Source organism: Delphinapterus leucas, chromosome 18, assembly GCF_059928025.1.
Source record: "Delphinapterus leucas isolate spDelLeu-1000000601 "Yukka" chromosome 18, BTC_Dleu_Yukka2, whole genome shotgun sequence".
Taxonomy (NCBI): domain Eukaryota; kingdom Metazoa; phylum Chordata; class Mammalia; order Artiodactyla; family Monodontidae; genus Delphinapterus; species Delphinapterus leucas.
Window position 1 is genome coordinate 60,154,546 of NC_143146.1, and position 24,805 is coordinate 60,179,350.

Below are 24,805 nucleotides of genomic sequence, written 5' to 3' on the forward strand. Positions count from 1 at the left end.
ACGGAGGTAAACTGGTTGGAAGCTAATTCAAAACTGCAAAATCCAGGCCCGCACGCAGGAGCGCCCGTCCCTTCCCGGCTACATCTTTCCTCCGAACCGGGGAGAGAGCAGGGTCTGACTCCGCTCGATTCTGCACATCGGGTCCGCCCGCAGGACCCCACCCCGCCCTCCTCCGGCCCCGCCCCCTGCCCACCACCCCCGTCCGCCCTCCTCGGGCCCCGCCCCCGGGGGAAAGCGAACAGTCTCGGTCTTCGTCCGGGAGCTGCGAGGCTGCTGGGCTGGTGCTGCAGTATCCTGCGCCGCCGCCGCTTAGCCGTGCTCGGAGCCCGGCCGAGGAAGCTGCAGCCGCAGCCAGGAGCCCGCAGCCCGCGTCCCGAGCCCACCGCCGCCCTCCGAGGGCGCCCCAGACCGCGCCATGGTGAAGGTGACGTTCAACTCGGCTCTGGCCCAGAAGGAGGCCAAGAAGGGCGAGCCCAAGAGCAGCGAGGAGGCGCTCATCATCCCCCACAACGCGGTCGCCGTGGACTGCAAGGTCCGAGGGCCAGGGGGTCGGAGGAGTGGGCGCTGGGCCCGCGGGAGAGCTGCGAGGGGCCGGTGCTGTTCTGCGCCCGAAGCGGCGCGGGGCGCGGGACAGAGTCCCCGAGAGGGCCGAGCTCTCCTTTTTCTCGGGCCGCTCCCCTTGCTTGTCCGGCTCAGCTTCTTTGTAAGAAAGTGCGTGTGCGGAAAGCGGCGCCTGCCGCGGAATAGGGAGCTTGGGAGGCCTGCGGGGAGGAGGATTGGAGAACGGTGCCGAGTGCACGGTCGTTGGTGCAGTCCGGGAACGTGCCCGGGGCCAGGACTGGGTTCGGTCGATCTGGAGACCGGCGGCGGCACGCAAAACAACAAAAACAACAGCGGAGTTTGGCACTTCCTCCCAGTGTAATGTGCCTAAAATGGCTGACATCATTACAAGCCTATACCTCTGTAGCTTCCTACTTTCGTTTCTAGGCTGAACAGTCCTTGCACTAAGTCCGGCTACTGTAAAAGCCTGTTAATTTTAAAAGCATTTTCTTCTTTATCTCCTCTTTTTCCACGGCCCTTCGGTATTGGCAGGTGAACTTCACCGTGGGGTCTGGGGAGGGAGAGGGGGGCGAGGGAGCGGGCGAGAGGAGAAAGCAAGGTGACGGTCTGCTCAGAGTAGGTTCTGGCTGTTAATTTTATTATTAAAACGATTATTCCCGGTAAAGATCGCTAATTACTATGTGGATGTCTGTGTAAAACCCACAATTGACTTTTAAATGATATCAGTATCTTTACGAGAGTCCCTTAACACTAAGTGAAACTAAACGTAACAAACTTGTCTTACGTCCCTTGTAAAATTGTCCTTTATTTTACAAAATCCCCCTTTTAGCCCTAAGCAAAAAATCAGGAGAGGGACCATGATTGTACTAAGTTTTAGTGGTTTACAGTAATTCTCATTTAAGGTATGATTATAATTGTCTCAGAAGTTGAATAAAAAGGAAAGACTCACAGCCTCTTTCTACGAGATCTTCTTTAGGCTGCAAAATTTTAATCCTGTAGAAATCAATTGTAGAAGTTATTTATGTTGCGTAATTTTTAATTTCGTTAGCAGTTTTCAAGACCTGTTATAAGTAGGGTAAACTTAGTTCTAACTTTAAAAAAACTAATAATTTGTGCAAGTATGAGTAATAATCGTTTTTTATATGATCTAATGGAAATTACTACTACTGGAAAACACACTGTAAAAAATGTTTGAAAATACAACGTCAATCTGGATGTGCCTGTACTTATTTTTTGGAAATGTTCTAGTTGAAAACAAACGTCAGGGGTTGACTTTTAAATTACTGTCTTGCCTTGAAATAGGAAGTGGACTGATTCCCTAAAAGGAATTAGAGTTTTGGTATTGGTATTGTTTTCCTGAATCCGTTGTAAACCGTCTTGATCTTAAGAGAAAATGTTTGGAATCCACAGAGGATAATTCCAGCAGCAAATTATTATCTTAGCTCTATGTTTATCTAACATTCATTGTACCTAAAATAAGTTGATAGTCAAGTACTCAGTCATAACAGACTGAAATACATAGATAGAGATTAGATAGATTTTAATCCTATTGTCTTTTTAAAAATCCTATGAACAAATATAACTCCTCCTATTAAAAAAGAGAGAGAGAGAGAAAGGATTGGATGATGTCACTTCAGATGGCTTTTCCCTGTTCCTGTAGTGAAAGAGATGTGAAACTCTGGACAAAAATCAGAAATAATTTGCTGGGCAGCTTTAAATCTGACTTTTGGCATTTACTGTCATTTCTGAAATGGTGACCCTGTTTTCAGATTATCAGAATTTCTCACAATTTCACCGTATTCAAATACTATGGTCATAGCAGCAGGAAAAAAAGTAACCATTCATAGCTCTGTGCTATGTTTTCTGTTTCTATTTTCTCAGATCCCCATAGCCAAAGAAAAATACTGGAACAAAGCTGTGAGGGCCAGAGTCTTCCTTTGTAACCACATAGCAGTCATGGATGAATTGGCAGATACAAAATGACTAATTCTTTTTCTAGCTATAAGCTCAAAGACTTCTTAAGTGAGTGACAAAATACTGCTCTACATTAAAACTAGAATCCTTACAATCAGTCACTTAACAGTAAATGAAAACCTTACTTAATAACAGACATTTGTGGAAGATCTCTTAAAGCTGGGTCAGTGATTCCTTAATGTTCTCTGGCTCCTTGGGGTGACTGTGCTGGGGAACTACTGAGTTTGACTCCCTGGATTCTGCACAGAATCAGCCTTCCTGTGTTTGCCTGGGGCATTTCCTTGCCTGGTTGGTGGAGAGGATCCAGTTTAGCTAGTTAATGGGCCAGAACCCCTGAACAAGAATTTTGAGTATCTTTAACTCTCCTAGACCACGATATCCCGAAAACCATTGTTTCTCAAAATGTACTCTTAAGGGTCACCTGATATCATCTGGGATTCTGGTTTAAAAATGCAGATTCTTCAGACCTTATGCCGGAAGAATTCTTACCACTCCAGTCAGCTGGCTTATGTAACACGCATTCCAGTACTTTAACACTGCTCCTGTCCTTTGCTTTTTCTTTATCCCTTTTCTCACTGCTGGGTGAGGACCCTCTGGAAACAGCTCCATTGTCCCATTTTTCAGTCTTGTCTTTTCAGTAGCTATTAATCCCAACAGCCATGTCTATTGATTATATTACCTCAACTAGCTTGCTATTTGTTATTCTTGCCCTACATTTTCCCCTATGTTTTGTGTAATAGAGGTGAATTTGAAATTGTATGCATGTTTTATGTTAGAGGCAGCAATTCATTCATGAATGTTTGTGTTTCTACTTTGAACTTTGGAAAATTGTTATATATATGTAAATATCAAAGAAAATACTTAACGTCCTGAGTCGGAAGTCCCAGTTTTGTCATTACACAACTACTTGATCTTGGGCTTAAGTTTTTAGATTTCTTTATGTGTAAGATGACAGGGTAGGAGCAGATGGTCTGTAAAGGACTCTTCCAGTTTTAAAATTCTATGAAAATGCTAGAATTACGTAATTATATTTGGCAGGAATCAAATTGTTTTAACTGTGAAAAAAATAACTACCTCCTCACCCTAATCAGACTGTTCCCTTTGTTCCTCCCCATGTTCAGCATGTTACATTCCTTCCTCATATTAAGTAGCCATGGGTCACAGAGAAAGGAGATAGATAGAGGTATTATGTAATACGCTCAATTTTCATTTTGGGTTACCTCACTGTAGAACAGTAGTTGTCAATGACAACTTCTGTTGTCATGCCTAATTAGGCAATGCCTTTCCCGATCTCAGGCGTCGAAGAAGCTCAAGTTTCCTTCATAGGTATCCGTGCAAGTTGTTTTGCTGATAAATAGTGTTGCCTCTTCTCTGCTGTGCATCGTAGTTGTAGTTGCAGACCTCCTTAAAAGGAAAAGTAAAATGCTCGTGGAGCGGAAAAGATGGGGCAGGATGGAAGCATAAGTGAAGGACTGCTAACCCAGTAAGTTCTGAGTTACCCGTCACAAAATGGCTACTTGGATCCTAATTCTTTACACTTTCTGGCATTTCTGCTTGCATAAACAGGACTGGTAATTCTGCCTTTTGGTGGTGTTGGTGTTCATTGTATTTTCTGGTTTTGGGGAGGTAGAGGGGAGAAGGAACATAAAATATGATGACATTTACTGAAATGTTTTGATGTTTACAGAAGGGATGGGGAGCTTGGTTCCCTTTAACAGAAGTGCGAATGATTACCTAGCTGTGTAACTTAGGTGTCTGTAAACAACATTGGCCAGCAAACACTTTACAGTCACTGCAGTTTAGTTCTTCATGAGGATATTGATGTCTGAAGTGAAGGATTAGTTCTGGGAGACAAATTAATTGCCCCTGTGCCTACCAAGTGACTTGGCAGGACCTCCTGTGTACACACGCCTCACGGGCTGCTGCAGCTGCAAAGGGTGGACAAAATTGCATGTCGTGCAGTTGGAGGTTACCTGCTTGGGGTCTTCCCAGTGTCATCTTAAACTTATTTTCTCCGGACTAGATAGAAGCAAGTATATTATCCTTGGCAAAATCATAAACCTGTAAGATGTTATGGAATATCAGCTCTACCATATAAGAGGTTTAAGTGAATGGAAGTATTATTTTAATCAGAAATATCTCTTGAAACACATGGTACAGGCCTATTTAAATTAATTTAGAATTTAACTTTAGAAGTTTTCATTATGTATTGCTAAAGCTTGATGTAAGGTGGGACATTTTATTTATTTGTTCTCTAATACCATAACTTAAATGAGTTTCTACTTGAAAGTCATTTTCTTTTTTCCAAAAGGAAAATACTTTCTGAATTCATGGTATAACTAAAACTTCTTGGACTCCTTTGTATGTCATAGTGTCAGTAGAGGAAGAGCCAGAAAAATTTGTGTCTTTTCAAAATGACATCAGTGAATGCATCCTCTTAAACTTTTCGGTAAACTTGTCATTTTTTATTAGAGCTTAGACTAAAGGAGTTAAGGACTTTACCATCAAAGGACTTTTCAGGCCATAACTGCTGCCTGTTAAAATAAAGGATTTGACAGCATGTGGTGGTTTTTGTCAAAATGCTGTAGAAAGTAGCAACACTGGAGCTATGTTTTCAAGAAGCTTATGTGTAGAGTTATTTCCTTGGCTCTCATTTTCTTGCACAGAGGTTAACAATGAAAGTTTTATAGGGTAGGCCACTGAAAGTTGAAAATTAGAAATTTTATTGTAGATACGCCACTAAGAACATCATTAAAAAATCATTTAATTGTGATTATCCCTTTTAATCAGTATTTATGATACGTGTACTTAATAGCTTTAAAGAAATCTACAGTATAATCCTCTATTTTATGTGTTACCAACAGTTGAACAAAATTGTTTTTCAACAATTGAAGTTTTTTTTGAGCTCTTTAATTGATTAGAGGAAAAGAAAGAATGAAGTATTTCTATAATTCTGCCATTTGGGGGAAAAGCAAGTAAGAATAACAGAGACTTCTTATGCAGAAGACTTTCAATCTTGAGTTTCAGAAATGAAAAAATTACTATTTTTATGATAGAGGGATGTTCTAATTTTTCATTTAATATTTATCTTTTAATGTTGATAAGTTTCTAGCAGTAATTATATGACTTAAAGCTAAAATATATTTGTCAGAAGAGAAATTAATGTTGAAATTAAATTTGCACAGTTTATAAATCCTAAACATTTTCAAGTTAAACATGTAGGGAGTTTATTTGGGAAATTGACACTAAGTATGACGTTAGGTATTTAATACTTTAAGATTTTGAAATATTTGCATAAGCCTTTTTTGGCATAGTTGAATTTCATACTTTGAAAAATGAGAAGTTTTAATGGAGTTCTGTATATTTGAATGTTTTAACTTTTAATGCCAAAATTACTTTTCAAGACTTAAATGTTTTGCATAACGAGTTAAGAATAAAGCGTAAATCTTAGATTGTTTTCTCTGCTTTAAACATGATTATGATGTTTAAAATTATTTAATATAAAAACCAAAAAGGTAAGTCGCATTGTTAAGTAAATCACTTACTGCAATGTCCAGAAGAAGAATCCTCTTTATGCTGGGAAAAATGACTTTAAGAGTTGGTCCACCGAGGTCTGCGATTTTTATTTATTTTTTAAATTTTTATTTGTTTATTTAAAATTTTGTTTATTTATTTATTTTTGGCCTAGCCGCATGGCCTGCAGTATCTCAGTTCCCCAAGCAGGGACTGAACCTGGGCCACCACGGCAGTGAAAGCCCAGAATCCTAACCACTAGGCCACCAGCGAACTCCCTAGGTCTGCATTTCTTAAAATCCATTTTGTCAGCCAGTCTCTCTAGTATTTTTTTTCTACTATATATACCATGTCAGTTTTTAAAATTTTTTATTTTATAGTTTTCTCTTCAATCTATTTTACCTTGCTTTCATATTAGTGCTAGGAAAAAATTTCCCAATCCCATCTAGGGCAGTGCTAGGCATGTTAAGCAGAGACGGCAAACTCAATACTCCTGGGCCCAAGCAAATGATATAGTGAAGCTAGGCTTTTTTTTTCACCCCCATATTAAACAACTTAGAATATTCTTCATTTTCATCGAAAAAAAAAAAACGGATCCAGTGTTGCTTGATCCTCCAGTTTTTAAAGGCAAGCTACAATCAGGGTTTTTGTTTAAAACTTGACTTTTCAGTATTAACAACTAATTCATACCAGAATTTCAGGCAGAAACACTGAAGACTGACATAGGCCACCATTTTACAGTCTCCTTTACCGTGGAGAGCAGGGCTGGCAAATTATGGCCCAGGTGTCCAAATTGTGGCCTGCTGCCTGTTTTTGTATAACCCGTGATCTAAAAATGATTTTTTATATTTTTAAATGGTTGGGGGGAAATAATCAATTTCTCTTGTTTGGCCTAGTTCCCTCACTCCAAAAAGGGGTATAGTTCAGGAAACCACACTGTCTACTTATTGAGAAGTTAGACTATGCAGTTTGTGCTTTAGGATTTAGATCCTATCTCTACGACTTACTGTGTTAGTTTGGATAAATTATTCCAACTCTCTGATTCTCCATCAGCTAACTGGGAAATACGATAATCTGTAAAAAATTGATCACAATACCTGGAACAGAGTAAGACTGAATAGCTATCAGCTGCTATTATTACTACTACATCTTTTTTTTTTTTTTTTAACAATTCAAACTTTTATTTGGCACTACTACATCTTAAAGATTTCTAGAAGTAGACTTCAAGATAGAAGTAGAAAATTAATGAAGCATAGCATTTATTCATTTTGTATTGTTTTTTATAAACTAATACCTCAAACTTAACACTATTTTCACATAGTGTTAGATCCTACTGGCAAAAGTTAATACTGTTACCTGGATCTGATAACTTGGGCAAGTCTGGAAACCTCCCAAGCCTCAGTTTCCTCATTTGTAAAATAGTATAGTGGTACCAACCTTATAGTGTTCTTGTGATGGAATTAACTGTCCCTAGTTCATAGAAACTCAATTAAATGTTAATGCTTTTCCCCATCCCCATCTTTTAAAAGTCCCACTTTTCCCCCCCTCATCATGCTTGTTTTGGAATATTACTTCTTGTGTTACCATTACTGCTTATCCCTACCTCACATGTCAGTTACATAACAAGATTGTTGATAAATAACACCCTGTTTCCCCAAGGTATTCTGGTGAGGAGCTGTTCCTGCAACTTAAAAATCCTTAGCATTCAGTAGCTATGTCCATTTTTGTATAAAAGTATATTTCTCATTATGTAATAGATGTTGATAGAGTTTTATAAATCTAATTTTGGATTTAATCAAAGTATTAATTTAGCTTTAAAATGCAAATACTAGTCCTGCCCTGTCTCTGAGGAACCCACTTTTTTTTTTTTGGAACCCACTTCTTAAATTAGTGGTTCTCAAACCTTTTGGCCTCCGGACCCCTTTGTACTCTTAAAAAATTGTTGAGGACCCCAAGAGCTTGTTGTTGTTTTTTTTCTTGCGGTACGCGGGCCTCTCACTCCTGTGGCCTCTCCCGTTGCGGAGCACAGGCTCCGGACGCGCAGGCTCAGCGGCCATGGCTCACGGGCCCAGCCGCTCCATGGCATGTGGGATCCTCCCGGACCAGGGCACGAACCCGCGTCCCCTGCATTGGCAGGCGGACTCTCAACCACTGCGCCACCAGGGAAGCCCCTGTCTTATTTTTATTATGAAAATAGTTTTGACATTGTGGATCCCCTGAAAGGGTGTCCCTGGAGCACATTTGGAGAACGTCTACTCTAAGTACTTGCTGTTTAATGGTTTTTGTTTTCATTTGTGTTTTTTGCAATTTTAGATATTACCTACTGGCTTCCTAATATGGAAAGTGAATATTTAGCCTTTTCTATATATTTACATGGTATATACATAATCTGTTCTCCTAGTATAGTTATAGTAATGACTGGTTAAATTGATAGTCCATGGTTTTATTATAATTGACATGAAACTTACACAGAGTAAGTAGTAATGCAGTATAACTACTAGTTAATGTAGTTATACTGCATTACATTGGAGTAAGTAGTATAGCTTATTCTACTTCCTTTCTTGTACAAAACCATTTTTATTTCCCCTGCATTTGATAATTGACTTCTTGGGTCAAGGGGGAGGATTGCTTAATTTTCTGTTTATTGCTAATTCATCCTGATACTCTCTGACAGCAGTATAATTGTCTTTTGTATCTACAAACTTATCAGATAACTTACCGAGTTCCATATTTTTCTTGGCGATATTTCATTTGTCATTTTTCAGTCTTTCCACCCAGACTAGTTGTATTCTAGGTATGTTTCTACACAGATGTCCTGAGAGTAATTATTATCCTGGAATTGTTCTGCCTTTGCCTCCATCCTAAGTTGGATCTTATGTTTTATAAATCCAAGAAAAAGCATCTGAGCGCAGTTATTTTTTTAAACTTTACTTGTCTGAGAGTCTTTACTCTGTTTTCACGTTTAATTGATAATTTATCTGGGCATAAAATTCTAGGTTAGCAATAATTTTCTTTCAGCATTTTGATGGCATTGCTCCGTTATCGTCTAGTCTGATGCCATTCTGATTCCTGGTTCTTTGAATATGACCAGTTTTGTTCCGTTTTTCCTCTAGAAGCTTGAGATTTTTTTCCTTATGCTTTCAGCTTTCGTAATTGTTATTGACATACTTTGTTTTCTGTCATTTCCATTTTCTGGCTTAAGGTTTATTTATTTATCCCTTTACTATCACTCTGTTGAGCTTTCAGGAGGAGGTAAAGATAACCATTTAACTGGAAATCAATAATAGAACTTTCAACTCAGCTGTGTCATAGCTTTAAGATTTATTAGAATATTTTCTTTAACATTAAAAATGGGCTTAATGATAATAATAGATAATAATGGAAACTATGTGCATTTTTATTAACACCAGTTTAAGGTCAGACAGGATGACCTAAAAAGAGGTATCTTCTTGTCTCCCTTTTTAATGTTCCAAAATTGTCTTCTTCATGAGTAATATTAGAGGCAACTCACTCACTACCAACTTCATGGTTTTTGCCTTGTGGCTTTATTCCTCTAAGTTAGGTTCATTTTTGTAACAATATCTTGCCTTTTTCATTGATTTTGAAATGCTTATATGCTAGTGTGCCTGAGTTATTTTTCTTGATTGTTTTTCCTTCATGTGCATATGATTTTAATACTTTCTGTTACTATCCTTTGTAATTTGATGAATAATAGAGAAAAATTCTATTAATTTTGTCAACATGTTAATAATACGAACACTACTGTTGTAACGGTTAACACATACACATAGTGCTTACTAGGAGTGTGGCTCAATTTAAGTAAACCTATTACGATAGGAAAAATCTGTAGAAACTCAGGCTAGGCTATGTTGTTTCTGGTTGGATATGAGTGTTATCCAGTTGTAACATGGTATCACGTCACTTATTACCAGAGTTAATTTGCCTAACCTATTATTTAGGTAGGTCATTGACCTAATAGCTCCATGATTTTCCTTCCCTAAGGTGTGCACATGGAATCAGATGATAAGTCAGGCCTTATTTGGTGATACCGCACAAATAATTTTATTTAAATTGTCTGGGCCTCATTATATTTATCTGTAAAATGATGTATTGGACTAAATGAGCTTTCATGGCTCTTTCATACAGGAGCTTTTCTTCCTGAGAAGTACACTGATCACATATTCAGAGGCACCTACCACTGCATGGCCAGACCATATACTAGGGATTTAAAATTCACTAAACACCTCAACCTTCAGGAGGCCCCTGGTGTAACTCAGAGAGACCAACCATGTAAACCAATTTAATCACAGCCTACTTAAACATCTGTGTCTGTTTTCACAGGAAAACAACCCCCTGGATCCAAGGGTGAGGAGAGTGGTAGAATAAGGGAGCAAGATCAAATGACTATTGAGTGTTTATTGTACATGCATTTGGTGCTAGGCATAGGTTCAAGGCACTTTTTACATGTTCACTCTAGAGAGACAAATATCTCTGATCTCAAGAACTGGAATTATGTTTTCTAATAGTCATTTTATATAACTTTCAAATTTTTAAACTTGGATGGGAGATGTAACTTTCCACATTTGAATTACCTTATGTTTTTAGAAGAATATACTTGGAATTTTCTCTGCAGAAGTTTTGCATTTTACATGGAATGACTCATTTGAATACAAATGTATAGTTATCTCGTTGAATGACATTAAAATCCAAGATATATACAAAAATGAGTCCAGAACAGGTTTGCTTTTTTCCCCCTCTAATCTTGACACATAATTTTATGATGAATTATAGAGTAGAGCCTTCCTATCATACTTAAAATTTTTAGGAAGACAGTTGATATTCTTATTAGGAACAATATGAACTCATGATTCAGCCAGTGGCAGAAGAAATCTATCTTGACCAATTTATCAATCCCTAGTAAAGGTTGTTATTAACAGTAAATATCATTTGTATATAATGCTGTTGTTTAATCTCACCAATATGAATTGGAAAACCTGATGAAATTTCATAAAGTATTATCATTAGTACACTTCTCTTCAGTGTAGATTGAATAAACACTATATTTAAATGATGGTCATCTTTTAAAATATTAGTAAGTAGGAAAAAGAATAGAAGGCTCTTAAGGTATTCCTATATTAATATTCTGCTATGTACCAGATACTCTGCTTGTCCCTAATGATATAAAAAGTGATTAAATTACAATCCAGCACTAAAAGCATTTACAGCCTAATTTTTTTTTATAGTTCTGGCCTATTTTTTTTTAAACCTAGGCATGTGCTAATTTTATATAATGCCAATAATTTGGTTCAGATTTCATATTTCTAACAGTAGTTGAACTGTTATGCAATGGCTTTAAAATTTTAATTTTTTTATTCCTGTTTTGCTGCTTATGTGTCGTAGGATTTGTTAACAAAAAAGGACATTAATGAGAAATTGGTTTTGTAGACATTGTAATTTTATTTATTTTAATTTTTAAAAATATTTATTTATTTTATTTACTTATTTTTTGGCTGCGTTGGGTCTTGGTTGTGGCGTGCGGCATCTTTCGTTGTGGTGCGCGGGCTGCAGAGCGCACAGGCTCTATAGTTGTGGCGTGGGCTTAGTTGCCCCCTGGCATGTGGGATCTTAGTTCCCTGACCATGGATCGAACTGGCGTCCCCTGCATTGCAAAACGGATTCTTAACCATTAGACCACCAGGGAAGTCCTGACATTGTAATTTTAGATTAGTTTCTCTTTTTAAAAATCTCTCCCTATTCCAAGTGTAAAATAATGCAGTAACATTAATATCCATATAATGCCAATCACTTGGAAAGCTGCTCCCTTTTTGCATTTCAGACATAAGATTTCTCATGTGGACTTTCTCACCCTAGTTGAGATAGTATCAATCTTACCTGAAAAGTCAAATGAGAAAATAAAATTCAGATTACTGATTTAAATGAGCAAGAGAAAATGCAAACAAATGTTTGGTGTCTTTATAGATTTTTAGCTTCTTAGCCATAGATTTTTGTGTTTTACATATAGCAGAATATATTTGGTAATGAATTGCTGCTATTAATGGTGAACAGGTTGCTGGATCATGTCTTTTTGTTGCTTTTTTCCACGCTGGGAAAAGAAAACTAAGGTAGAAGCCAGCTGAATAGAACATGTACCAGTGGCAAATGGATGGCACTGGTATCCTACATGATGGTAATCAGTTGGAACGATTGCCTGTGTAAGTTCTGTGGTTCAAAGAGTATAGTTAGGAAAACATTTTAGAAATTTTTTTAAGTAGATCTTAAATGATGACCAAGGTTTTTATTTTTGAATTCTTATTGGAATAGGAAGTCATTTTCTTTTCCTCTCCAGTAACGCCTTTTTTAATTGGCCTTTTCAGTATTTTGCTGTAGATTGCTTTTTTGTTTGTTTGTTTTTTAAAGGGTGAACATATTTTGAGAGTTTATTTGTAAGCAATTTTAATTAATGAGTATATATATATATATTTAAATCATGAGTATATTTTAACAAAACAAGTTAAATTTATTTCTGTGCATCAGTAAAGTATTATGAAAGGAAAAAAGAAGGAATATTAAAAAATGAAAGGTGTAGATTACTTTTTATTGGCTTTACTCCAAGAAGATACCTGTTTCAGCTTACCTTTCCCAGCTAAGTCAGATGGTGGTGGGGATAATACTAATAGCTATCACTTACTTAGCACTTACTATATACTCTGTGCCAAGCAGTGATCTAAATACTTCAGTTGTATTTCCTCATTTAATCCCCACACTAACCCTATGAGATTAGTGCTATTATTAATCCATTAATGATGAGGTGATTGAGACAGAGAAGTTAAAATACCACTTGTCTGTTTCCCATCCTCCAAAATTTTGAGATTTCTTGTCTGCTGTCAATCTTTTCATCCTTATCTTTCTTAAAAGTTTATATCTTTTTCATCTTCTTCAGTATCATTTAATGGGCTCTTAGGAAAAAACACTCTCCTTGCTCCTCATAAGTTGGGAAAGGAGAGGAATTCGAATATACTGGAGTATTAGTTACATACTGAAATTTTCAGCCTTTCTAGCTTTATACTGTTCTGTTAATTTTGACAAATACGTGCACTTGCGTAATCACTGTAGTCAAGATGCAGAATATTTTCCTCACCCCAAAATGTTCTTTAATATCACTTGGTAGTCAATCCTGAGTGTCACACCTGTCCCAGTTTTCTGTTCCTGTCGTTTCACCTTTAGCCAGAACCTCATACAGATGGTATTATACCATGAGTAGTTTCTGTCATTCTCATTGTTTCTGTCTGTCCGGGGGACTGGGTGTTGTCTGGACCATCTTTTATTCCCTGAGCTCTTGGACTGTGGTTTTTCTGAGCTTGTCCAATCCGAGCTTCTCTCTGTCACCATTTTTGGTTTGCTTATGCCATTCATGCTTGGATTTGTTCTTTGCAAAAGAATACCTGTTCTGTCACTTAAAGGATTCAGCTGCTTTATTCACCATGTTAATCCAGTTTCTAAAACCCAGAACTCAAAACCCTTTTATATGGAGAAGTAGTTTAAAATTAGGTTCTCAGAAGGAAGCATACCCAGTCATAGCTGGAAATGAAAGTCAAGGCTCAAAACCAAGCAACACTGTAGAAAAGTACTTGGTATGTTTGGTCTTCACTAGGAAGAAAAATGATGAGGGAGGAGTTGAGAAAACTAGAACATTGATGAGAAATCTGTGAAAATTTGAATTATTATATATATATTTAATGTTGGCAGCTAATTCTGTATTTTGTAAAACAGTGTACAGGCCAAACAACACATCCATGGGCAGCTGGCCTGTGCAACCCCTATTTATTGATATTACTGAATGTGTTTTAAAAAGTACATATTTCTAAATAAATATATTTCTGAAGGTTCAGTAGCTTATGCTACTCTGAGTTGAATAAATTGTATTGGTTCTTTTCTGTATTTCTGTTTTTAAAAATAAAGTGTTTTATGCCATCCCTTTTTTTCTTTTTTGTAGTACGATTTTTAACCCTAAGAGATATTTTCCTCTTTAGTATTCTGGTTCCTAAAGTGGTGTTGTTGCATTTGCTCTAATAATGCAAAATAGTATGTCTGGGAAGCTCTGAAAAAGTGTCTCTTCATTCATTCTACAAAGAAGGCTTACATAGAGATGCCAGAGGACGTGAAATGTGAGTTGTTAGTATGGGCACAGAATAAAAATTATATGAAAAACGCTTGCATTTTGTCTGAGTTAAGTTTATAATTGAAGCACATTTACTGAAGCCTCTTAGGGAACTGATTGAGGTGACCTAATTCTTAACTAATTGAAGTACCAGAACAGAATTTACTCTTCATTTTGCTTAAGATATAATTGGTTAAGTAATTTTATTATCATATGATAAGATTTATTCGAACCAGAAATACAGTGCAAGAGTGAGAATGCTTTTGAAGCCACTTCTTTCTGAGGGGTGATTATAGGCCAGTGTGTGCTTCAGCGTCTTCATTTATAAACTGGGGTAAAAACTTGAGGTTTTAGGAAGATTAATGAGGTGATAATTGTACAGCACCTGTGGGAGTTCTTTTACCTTATCAGCATCATTTAAGGTGCACCAGTTTTATTGCAGTACAAGGGGAGGAAATGTCTATGCCTTGTTTTAAATTAGGCCAAGTAAAGTTTTATGTCCTAGTGAAGTTGCTCTTGTTCATGAGTGGTTTTCCTTTTTCTTATGATTTTTATGATTTTTGTTGTTAATTATGAAATAATCCAAGCATATAAAAACAAAGAATTTGTAGTACCATTTATATGTTTTTTTCCTTTTATGTTTTTTAAGTCTTCAATATATGGTGTTTTTTTTTTTAAATTTTTTTGCGTTAGCATTATGTTTCTGAGATTAATCTCAAAATCAACAGTGCTAGTTGGTTTCATTTAGACTTTAATTATATGAACCCATAATACTTTATTCTTTACTTGTGGACACTAGGTTATTTCCAGTTTTCTTCCTTAATGACCATTCTGCAGTAATCATTATTGAGCCTCTTTTTGTGTACAAAAGTGTTTATCTAGGGTTATGTTATTAGGAATGGAATTACTGGGTCATAAGATATATGTATCTTTAATTGTATTAGGTACTGCCAAATTGTTATTCAAAACATTTGTACCAGCTCCTGTCTACTGTGCAAAAGTCCTCAATTCCCATTGTTCCACACTTTCTCCAGCACTTGGTGTTGTTAGACTTTCTTTTATTGCCTGGTATATAGGAACTCAGTTGGTATTTTTTTCTCTCATTCCCCATATTAAAGTAAAATTTACATGCAGTAAAATGCACCTATTTTATGTGTACAGTTTGATTGAATTTATGGTCATTGTATAAAGTCATGTATCCACCACCATAATCAAGATATGAAACATTTCCATCACCCTAAAAAATTTCCTCATACTTCTTCCATCTTCCTTTCACTGTGACAGCCACTAAGCTGTTTTTTGTCATTATAGTTTTTCCTTTTCATAGGTAGTCTTCTGCGTTGGAGGTTTTTTTTTCACTATAGTGTTTTTGAGATTCAGTATGAATATACCACACTTTATCCATTCATCAGTTAGTGGATAGTTGTGTTGTTTCTGCTTTGGGGCTATTATGAATAATGATGCTAGGACTATTTATGTGTAAATCTTTGACTCAGTTGATTTTTAATTACTGATCTTCAGCAATTTTGCTGAACTCTTAATTAGTTTGAATAATGTGACTTTCTCAGATTTTCTACATAGACAGTTATATATCATTTGACATAATCACAGCTTTGTATTCTTTTTTCTAATCTTTTAATCAGTTCATGTTCTATCATTTGTGTACTACCTAGGATCTCTAGTACAATGTTGAATGAAAACAAAGAATCAGTTTTAGTGGGCATTCTCATATTCCTGACTTGAAAGGGTATGGTTTAATTCTGAAGTTTCACCATTAAATATGAGGTTTGCTGTAGATTTTTGATTATTAGCCTTTTTCATGTTAAAGAATTTCACCTCTTCTGGTTTGCAAAGAGATTTTATTATGAATGGGAGTTACAATTTATCAGATGCATTTTCTACATATTTTGAGATGGTCGTGTGGGGTTTTTCTTAAATCTTAACATGTGGCTTTTTTCTCTAAGTATACTCTTTCAAGTTTTAAAATTTAATCATTTAAAATGCATTTTTAAATCACTTAGGTTAACAACATTTCTATCTTGAATATACTTTAATCCCTTCTCTGTGACTCAGACTGTAACAAGGAACGTCATTTATTTGTCATGCATACTATTAATTTTGACTGTAAATTGCTTAAGATTTCAACCATGTCTTAATCACGTTTGAATTTCCCACAGGATCTAGCACAGTACATTGCAAATAACAGGCCCTTAATGTTGAACTGGGCTGCGTGCTTAGGGCTACTATTCTTTGCTAAAAAGCCACAGTCTCCTGTGCGTCATAAATTCTTATGTTGCCCCCACCTTTCATTGTCAGGCTGGCTGCTGATGTGTAACTTTGGGGTCATTAAAAAAATAAATAACCAAGCTTTTAAAAAATTTTTCTACATTCTACTCCCTCATCAAGTATTAGTTGAGTGCCAACTAAGTGCCACGGTTGGCTTGGTGCTACCATACTAACCTTATAGAAATTTAGAGAAAAAAAGAGATTAGACAGACTTTGAAGACCTGTTACCTCTTTTATGAGATAGATGATTGTGGTACATGGACTTTGGGTCTGTAATTTGGAGATTCAGACTCTTATTTCCTGATTCTTAAGCCATGGTTCACGTGGTTGAGGTGCTGAACAAATGACCTGTGAGTACATGAGGTATTTTATAAGAAATTTGATGAAATTGAGAAATTTAAAATTTTTGTTTTATTGTCATAGTCCTGAGATGTGATTTTTGAATGAACATCATAGCCTGTTACACAAAGTCCCTTTGTGACCTGCCCCAGTAACCTCTCCATTCTCGCCCCTGTACCCTTCACCACCATACTGGGCACTCCAGCCGTACCACATGTGACCTGTGGAATGTCATACATTCTGGCCCCGTGATTTTATTCATTCTTTGCCCTACACATAATGCCCTTTCACTCTGTCTTCTGCATGGGTAATAAGTATTCGTCCTTCATTCTTCTCCAGTATTTTCTCCCCTGGGAAGTCTTCTCCCAATCAGCCCTTCTTCTGTGCTTTCTACATTCTCCTGTTAGAGCCTATGGCATATTTATGTTTTTTGTATATTTGTTTTCCAGGCTGATCTGAGCGATCTCTTTCTTGGCAGAGGCTACGTGCCCAGGCCTAGCACAGCTCTTGGCACATAGTAGACGTTTATAATTTATTCTTGAAAATATTGTTTGTTGACCTGCTAAAAATGGTAGAGCAAAAGGCCTGGACACTGTTAGCAGTTTAACCTTCGGGGCTGCATATTCTTTTACGAGTGTCTGCCCATATGCTCTTTGGCTATCCCTTTAAGTGCTGCTAGTGAAGAGAGCCTGCCAAACAGGGGCGGGTTGTACACACATTTGACTATCTCAGCAGCTGATACCAAATGTTTAGAAATGACTATTTCCATTTGTCATTCTTGTCTCCCCACCCTGCCTCCACCCTAAAATTAATTATGCTAGGAACTGTTTCTCATCTCAGACAAGGGCTCAAGCAAAACACTACATGTACTTTATCATTCAGGTTTCATAATACCTTATGACTCCTGTGGAATTCTTGTAACTTTCTGTTCACAGATGGGTATCTTGTATGGCTTGATAAATTCCTCTAGGTTTATTCTCAGTACACACTACTTCCTTGCAGTGTACTTGTTGTCTTGAGTATACATACCATACATTGACAGGTATGCCTAGCAAAGTGTGATGCTCTCACAGTGTTTGAGCCAATCCTTAGATTGAATGGGATTTTTTCTACAGTGTTAAATTCTGTGTTTAAACGTCAACCAACCCAAGCGCTTTAAATTGTTTTTGGTTGGCTGGGACATCTGGGCTTGGGCTTTAGCCCGGTAGTATCAAGTTAAAATTCCTTATCTTAGAATTGAAAACATAACCTTAGCTTTCATTCTTTCCTCACTGAATTCTTGCTTCAACCGTATCCAGCATTGTTCATACAGGTTTTCTTCCTAACTTTTAAGTTATATCCTATTTATCTATGGAGGTGTAGGTCAAGTCTACTTTCTCCCTTAATCCATCCCATATTGAGTTTTCCAAGTAAAGGATAGAGTTATATACTTGAAGGGCTGTACACACATACTACTTACTAGATCATCTTTTATTATGTTGGTTTCAAGTCAACTGGAGCCTTTCTTTTGCTGCCTATTTCTTGAGCCACTGGTTATATAACACCAGCAGCTAATCTCATTTGTTTGTCAGCTCTTTGCACATGAACATGGGCACAAATAAGAAATTAGCTATAACTCTGAAGCGACAGTAGAGGGCCTGAGTTAGAAGGGCAAGAGTGTATCTGACTGAATATCCTGACCCTAGATGATGTTCCAGTGCTAAATTATTTCCTTGAGGGGGGTCAAAATCAGAAGTCTAAAATTGTGTGCTAGTTGTATTGTCTCTTGACTTAATAAGTTTCTCTTACTAAGTCTTTCCTCGGTTTTCTACTGATATCTTAAAAATGAAGAACTTTGGGCTTCCCTGGTGGCGCAGTGGTTGAGAGTCCACCTGCCGATGCAGGGGACACGGGTTCGTGCCCCGGTCCGGGAAGATCCCACATGCCGCGGAGCGGCTGGGCCCATGAGCCATGGCCGCTGAGCCTGCGCGTCCGGAGCCTGTGCTCTGCAACGGGAGAGGCCACAACAGTGAGAGGCCCGTGTACTACCAAAAAAAAAAAAAAAAAAAAAAAAATGAAGAACTTTGTTAAACTGGAATTCTTTAGGGTAGAGCAGTGGAATTACAGGATTATTTTAAATACATTTGTCCTACTTTTTTGAGATTCTAATTGTTTAAAGAATCTGTTTAATATTATTTGGTCTGTCCCCAGTTTTCGTGTAAATTTTTATTATGTTTGGTTAGGAATGGCTTTGTACCTAGTATGAAATACTAATTACCTGCAGCAGGCTAACACATAATTTTATAAATAATCTCATATACCCCGACATTGTAATACACAAGACTCAGCACCAGAATTTTGCACGACAAAGTTGTATCGTATAGCCTCTTCTGAATTTTTAAATATTAGAAGATATTTTAATCACTAAAAGTTAGGCGCAGAAAATAGAAATTGTGGCGTATGTAATTTATTGCTCTAGAGATATGGGTGGCAGGTGGGGTATTGAAAGTTAGAAGAAAGAACTCTCCCAAAAGACTGGTGTGTCAGCTCAGGAGGCATTAGGCTGGGTCCTGGTACCACCACTTAATCATTCCTGGGTAGATTTTGATTAGAGACCTGACTCCTTTGGTCTTTATATCTTTGTTTATAAAATGATAATTATTAAGGTTTCTTTCAGGCTTGACAGTTCTGTGATTCTGACTGCAGATAAGATATTGATCATCAGTCTTTTTCATATTTTAGGACCCAGATGAAGTGGTACCAGTTGGCCAAAGAAGAGCCTGGTGTTGGTGCATGTGCTTTGGACTAGCATTTATGCTTGCAGGTGTCATTCTAGGAGGAGCATACCTGTACAAATATTTTGCACTTCAAGTAAGTGGGAAAATGCTAGGGACATTTTTGCCTTTCCTTCACGTGTATTAGAAAATTGACCCAAACCTGTTCTAAGCCTGTGCTTTTTTGTCTGTGGCCTTTAGTCAGAGTGGTGGTCCTATTTTACAGTTATGTTAAAAAATCTCCTGAGCATAAGTTTGCTGAACCTATTAGACAGTCACTAAAAGCAGAATAACATTGTTTTGCTGACTAAAGGGTATAGATTGCTGGATGATTTTTAAAAATTGACTAACCCTCAATTTTCCTACCATAATTAATAGCTAAGTTATAGTATTTTCAATTGCCAGTTGAATAGATACACCAGCCTCAAATGTCATATTGATAAACTATAATTTGATAGACATTTTGGGCTTCCCCACAATAGCCTTTTGCTCCTGGGCCCAGAGTATAGTGGTTCCACTTCTCTCTGCCTCTTCCCCAGTCATTGGTTTCTCTTAGGAATGTGATTTCAGCAATAATGATGAAGTAATTTAGGATAAAAGTTGTTTATAATTTATTACAGAATAGTAATCCCAGTGGATTAAGCCTTTTTTTTCTTCTGATTACAATGATTATGATTTATGATCTCTGTTTTGTGATATATTTCTCTGACAATAATTCAGTATGTGTACTTCTTTTAACATACCAGAGTTTGGAGAAACTGTTGACAAATAGATTTTATTTAGAAAGTGAAATATTCTACATAGGATGTGTAAATTTTGTGCTCATTTTCTATATTTTTTGAGATAATGTCATGTTGATAGATATTAGTGAAATACTAGTCATCTTTCTAATGCAGTTTTTTACAAGAAATGTATTTTTATATAAAAGAAATCATTTGCGATTCCACTGTCCAGAGATATTTGTTGACCTAACATTTTGTTATATGCTCCTAATCTTTATTATATATGCATACTTTAAAAAAAAATCTTTATAATGATTTGCTATAATCTGATATTTTCCACTTAATTGCGATATATTTTAAGGCAAAATCAGAACTACTTGTATGCCTGTGGAAATTTCAGAAAAACTATCCCTCTTGGCTAATGAGAGAAAAATCATGTAATCAGTGAATCACATCAAAAAGTTTTAGAAGCATGTTCTTTCAGAAAAACATTACTGGTTTCTGAATATATTCTTTTATAAAAATAAGGCTTACAGGTAGAAATAGGCCTGTGTGTTTCTTCAGATTTGCTTGTCACCAGATGGATAATTGCTCTTACATTCTGTTTTTGTTGAACACAAAAAGTAAAGGAGAAATCAGCTGCTTTTCTCCTTCTGAAACCGGTTTTTTACAGTACTTTGAAACCTGATCTTAAAGAATGTGTTAACGCTGTAATTAAGCTGTCTGACTTGTCATCTAAAAGAAAGAGTTTGCAAGCAAAATGCTATGTAGGTAAAGGTGGCAGCTTACGTGATACTTACATTTGAAAAGCTGTCTGCCACTGAACTGCTGAAATAGTGTTTAAACTCTCTGCAGCCAGATGACGTCTACTACTGTGGAATAAAGTACATCAAGGATGATGTCATCTTAAATGAGCCTTCTGCAGATGCCCCAGCTGCTCGCTACCAGACCATTGAGGAAAATATTAAGATCTTTGAGGAAGATGAGGTTGAATTCATCAGCGTGCCCGTCCCAGAGTTTGCAGATAGTGATCCTGCCAACATTGTCCATGATTTTAACAAGGTGAGCCAGGTGCCCCGAACTGTGAAAGAATGCAACTTCCTTAACTGATGCTTTTGTAGTTTCATTTTCAGTATTTGCTGATTTATTCTATTTATGGCTTACTTTTTACTTTTTAAAAAAAATGGCCTTGGGTTTCTTCTGCCCTGCAAGATAAACTCCAACATGTGATGGGCTTTCTGTCTGAAGCAGACCCTCAGTGAACCTACCTTTCTTCCCCTTGCCTTGTCTGTCTTAATACACACCATGTGCTGTTCTTCCTTTGTTGCTAAATTGCTTTTAGAAATCTAAATGTTTACATGGTTTAGTTTAACTCATTTTAATCCTCAAAACCATCCTATGAGATAGTCTTTCTCAATCAGGTTTCTCATCTGAACCGTAAGAACACAAAATCATTTAATTGACTTAGTTAACTGTGTGACTTAGTAAACTGTGGATGGTGGTAACTAGTTAGTACTAATCTAGATGCATGCATAGGAGAGAAGTTAATTTTTATATACAATAGATGGATGCCTTGGAGGGCATTAGGGTCTATAAGTGAGGGGACTGGGGACTAAGTCTCTTAATCAGGTGATAGTTTATTTGAGTTAATTTTAATAGTTTGTTGTTATCTGATAAGAACTGTATTTACTAGTAGCAAAATTTCCTCTCCCATTACTATTTCCATTCCTACCCCACCAAATTCTTGATTTGTGGAAATGCAAGTGATTTACACATTCTAATAGTACAAGTTATTCTTAAAAATCCAGTTGCTGCCTGTCTGTATATTGGTAATATTTGTACATTAATCTAATGAAAATATATCTTTTTCTTCCCAGAAACTCACAGCCTATTTAGATCTTAAGCTGGATAAATGCTATGTGATTCCTCTGAACACTTCCATTGTTATGCCACCCAGGAACCTATTGGAGTTACTTATTAACATAAAGGTATAAAACTTTCAAATACTTCTTATTATTGATGCTGTTACAGCATCTTGGAATTCCTTGTTGAGAAATTAGCCCTATAGGAGCCCATCTTACTGACAGTATGGCTAATAAGCATTTTACAATGAGGAACTAAGACTTGTGGTTTCGGATTTTTTCCTTGTCTCTTTTCTTTTAATACTTTATATTTTGAAATTAAAATGTAATTTCTAAAATTATATTTAAGTTTTCCTAAAGGGCTAGAGAATAAATCGTAGGCTTTTAAAAAATAAGATCTGTGTTGCAACTAATCAATTTTGATGCCATAGACAATATGTAAACAAATGGGCACAACTATATTCCAATAAAACTTTATTTATAGAAACAGATGGTGGGTAGTAGTTTGCCAATCTCTGTTCTGTACTATAATCTCTAAGAATTTTGTCTGCTTTCCTTGTCTGTTCAATGTATGTTTTGAGATATCTGTGTAATATATTCTTTTCCAAATGTAGGCTGGGACGTATTTGCCTCAGTCATATCTGATTCATGAACACATGGTCATCACTGATCGCATTGAACACATTGATCACCTGGGTTTCTATATTTATCGACTGTGCCATGACAAGGAAACTTACAAACTGCAACGCAGAGAAACCATTAAAGGTAATACTTTCTAATGTTAAAATGTTGGCAAAAAAGTTTGTTTTACTTCATTGTGTTAATAAATTAGATTTAGAGGTAAGCTAGTCATTGTTACCAATACACTTGCCGTGAGTGAGAAAATAAAACTATATTGTACATAGTATAGTATTTCTAGATTTCCGAAGAGTCATCTTAATTCTAAATCTACTCTTTTCAGATAGAATAGGTGAATGTGAAATGTCATTCCCTTGAGGTGCTCTTACCTCACTTTGCATATGGCCACCCAGTCCACCTTTCCATCCTACCCCTTTGGTTGAGCTGTACTGTGCAAGGGTTCTGCTTATCCAGAGGGTCTCTAAAGTAGCTCTTCATTTGTATGCTCAGGGATCTAGGTTCTAAGCAGAGTTTGCCTTTTGGATCACATTGAAGATAACCACAGTCAGGTTAGTTCGAAAGGAATTTGGCTGAAGAATTAAGAGCATTGACACAACTAATGTAGCTTTGCCAAATCACTTCACCTTTGTTTTCTCACGTGATGACATTATCTTCCCATTTTTTTTCGAGATCATTGTAAAAATAAAATGAAAGTACACGTGACAGAGCTTTAGAAAGTAAGGAGTGTCATGCAGATACACGATGGTGTGATTTCTCTGAAACTGTGGCACCTAGTTAAAGTGCGTTCCTGGCTTTCTGTTAGCACTTTTGGTAATACTGTTCTCCCACATTGGGCTGGTGAGTCACCTGAAGCCTGCTGCTTGATTTCTTTCATTTTAAAATAATCTTATGGTTCATAGTTTTTTTTAAAGTCATAATTTTACATATAATACAATTCACCCTTTTTAGTGTGTAGTTCTGAGTTTCAGCAAATCACCACCACAGTCAAGACATAGAACATTTCCACTACCTTCAGGGTCATAAATTTATATGTATGGCATTATTATTGTTACTATCATCTGTTAAGATACTTAGTTTAGAAAAGAGAGGGAAATTATTTTCTGCAGTGTTAAAATCTACTTCTGCAGTGTTAAAAAAAATCAAACTATAGAAGTTAATGGAATATAGAGTAAAATATTTTTTTATGTCTAAATAATAACTGTGAAAATTAACATGAATATTTATTACTGAAGAATCAGAAATTTAAAAAATTTTCCCTTCCAAACAGGTATTCAGAAACGTGAAGTCAGCAATTGTGCTATGATTCGGCATTTTGAAAACAAATTTGCTGTGGAAACTTTAATTTGTTCTTGAACAGTGAAGAAAAACATTATGGAGAAAAATTTAACACCACAGCATAACCCCACCCTTTGTATTTTGTGCAGTGATAATTTTTTAAAATCTTCTTTCATGTAAGTAGAACACAGGGCTTCACGGTTTTTCATCTCATTAACTCAATTAAAACCATTATCTTTAAAAAATCTTTTTTTCTTTCCAAGTGTGGTGTCTTTTATCTTGAATTAGTAGTTGTATGAAGTCATAGGTAATAGTACACTTCACCGTAGATCTTAGGAAGAGTTTAAATTTCATTAATTCATTTATCCAGATTTTTATGTTTTAATTATGCATTTTCAAGAGGAGGGGTTATCTAATAATCATATATATGCATACGTAAAAATGGACCACAGTGACTTATTTGTAGTTGTTGCCCTGCTACTTAGTTTGTTAGAGCATTTGAGCACACATTTTAATTTTCCTCTAATTAAAATGTGTAGTATTTTCAGTGTCATATTTAACTATTTAGAGTATGATTTCCACCTTGATGTTTTAATATCCTAGGCATCTGGTATAATAATATTTTAGAAAATGTTTGGAATTTAAGAAATAACTTGTATTACTAATTTGTATAATCTATACCTGTGCAATGGAATATAAATATCACAAAGTTGTTTGACTAAA

The 24,805-nt window shown here is 36.4% G+C and overlaps 1 protein-coding gene across 1 annotated transcript; it reads left to right on the forward strand.

Moving 5' to 3' along the window:
* Positions 1 to 237: 237 nt before the first annotated feature.
* On the forward strand, positions 238 to 24,805 carry ITM2B (integral membrane protein 2B). The gene is made up of 6 exons (XM_022574833.3): positions 238 to 532; positions 19,553 to 19,681; positions 21,162 to 21,368; positions 22,184 to 22,294; positions 22,783 to 22,933; positions 24,075 to 24,805. Exons 1-6 carry the CDS (start codon positions 416 to 418, stop codon positions 24,158 to 24,160), a joined length of 801 nt encoding a protein of 266 aa, XP_022430541.1. The 5' UTR covers positions 238 to 415; the 3' UTR covers positions 24,161 to 24,805.

Bases quoted from the DNA above. Each gene is read 5' to 3' on its own strand.
- ITM2B (XM_022574833.3), top strand. From the start codon at position 416: ATGGTGAAGGTGACGTTCAACTCGGCTCTGGCCCAGAAGGAGGCCAAG. The intron at 22,295-22,782 runs GTATAAAACTTT...TTCCAAATGTAG, and splicing joins AGTTACTTATTAACATAAAG to GCTGGGACGTATTTGCCTCA. The intron at 22,934-24,074 runs GTAATACTTTCT...CCTTCCAAACAG, and splicing joins ACGCAGAGAAACCATTAAAG to GTATTCAGAAACGTGAAGTC.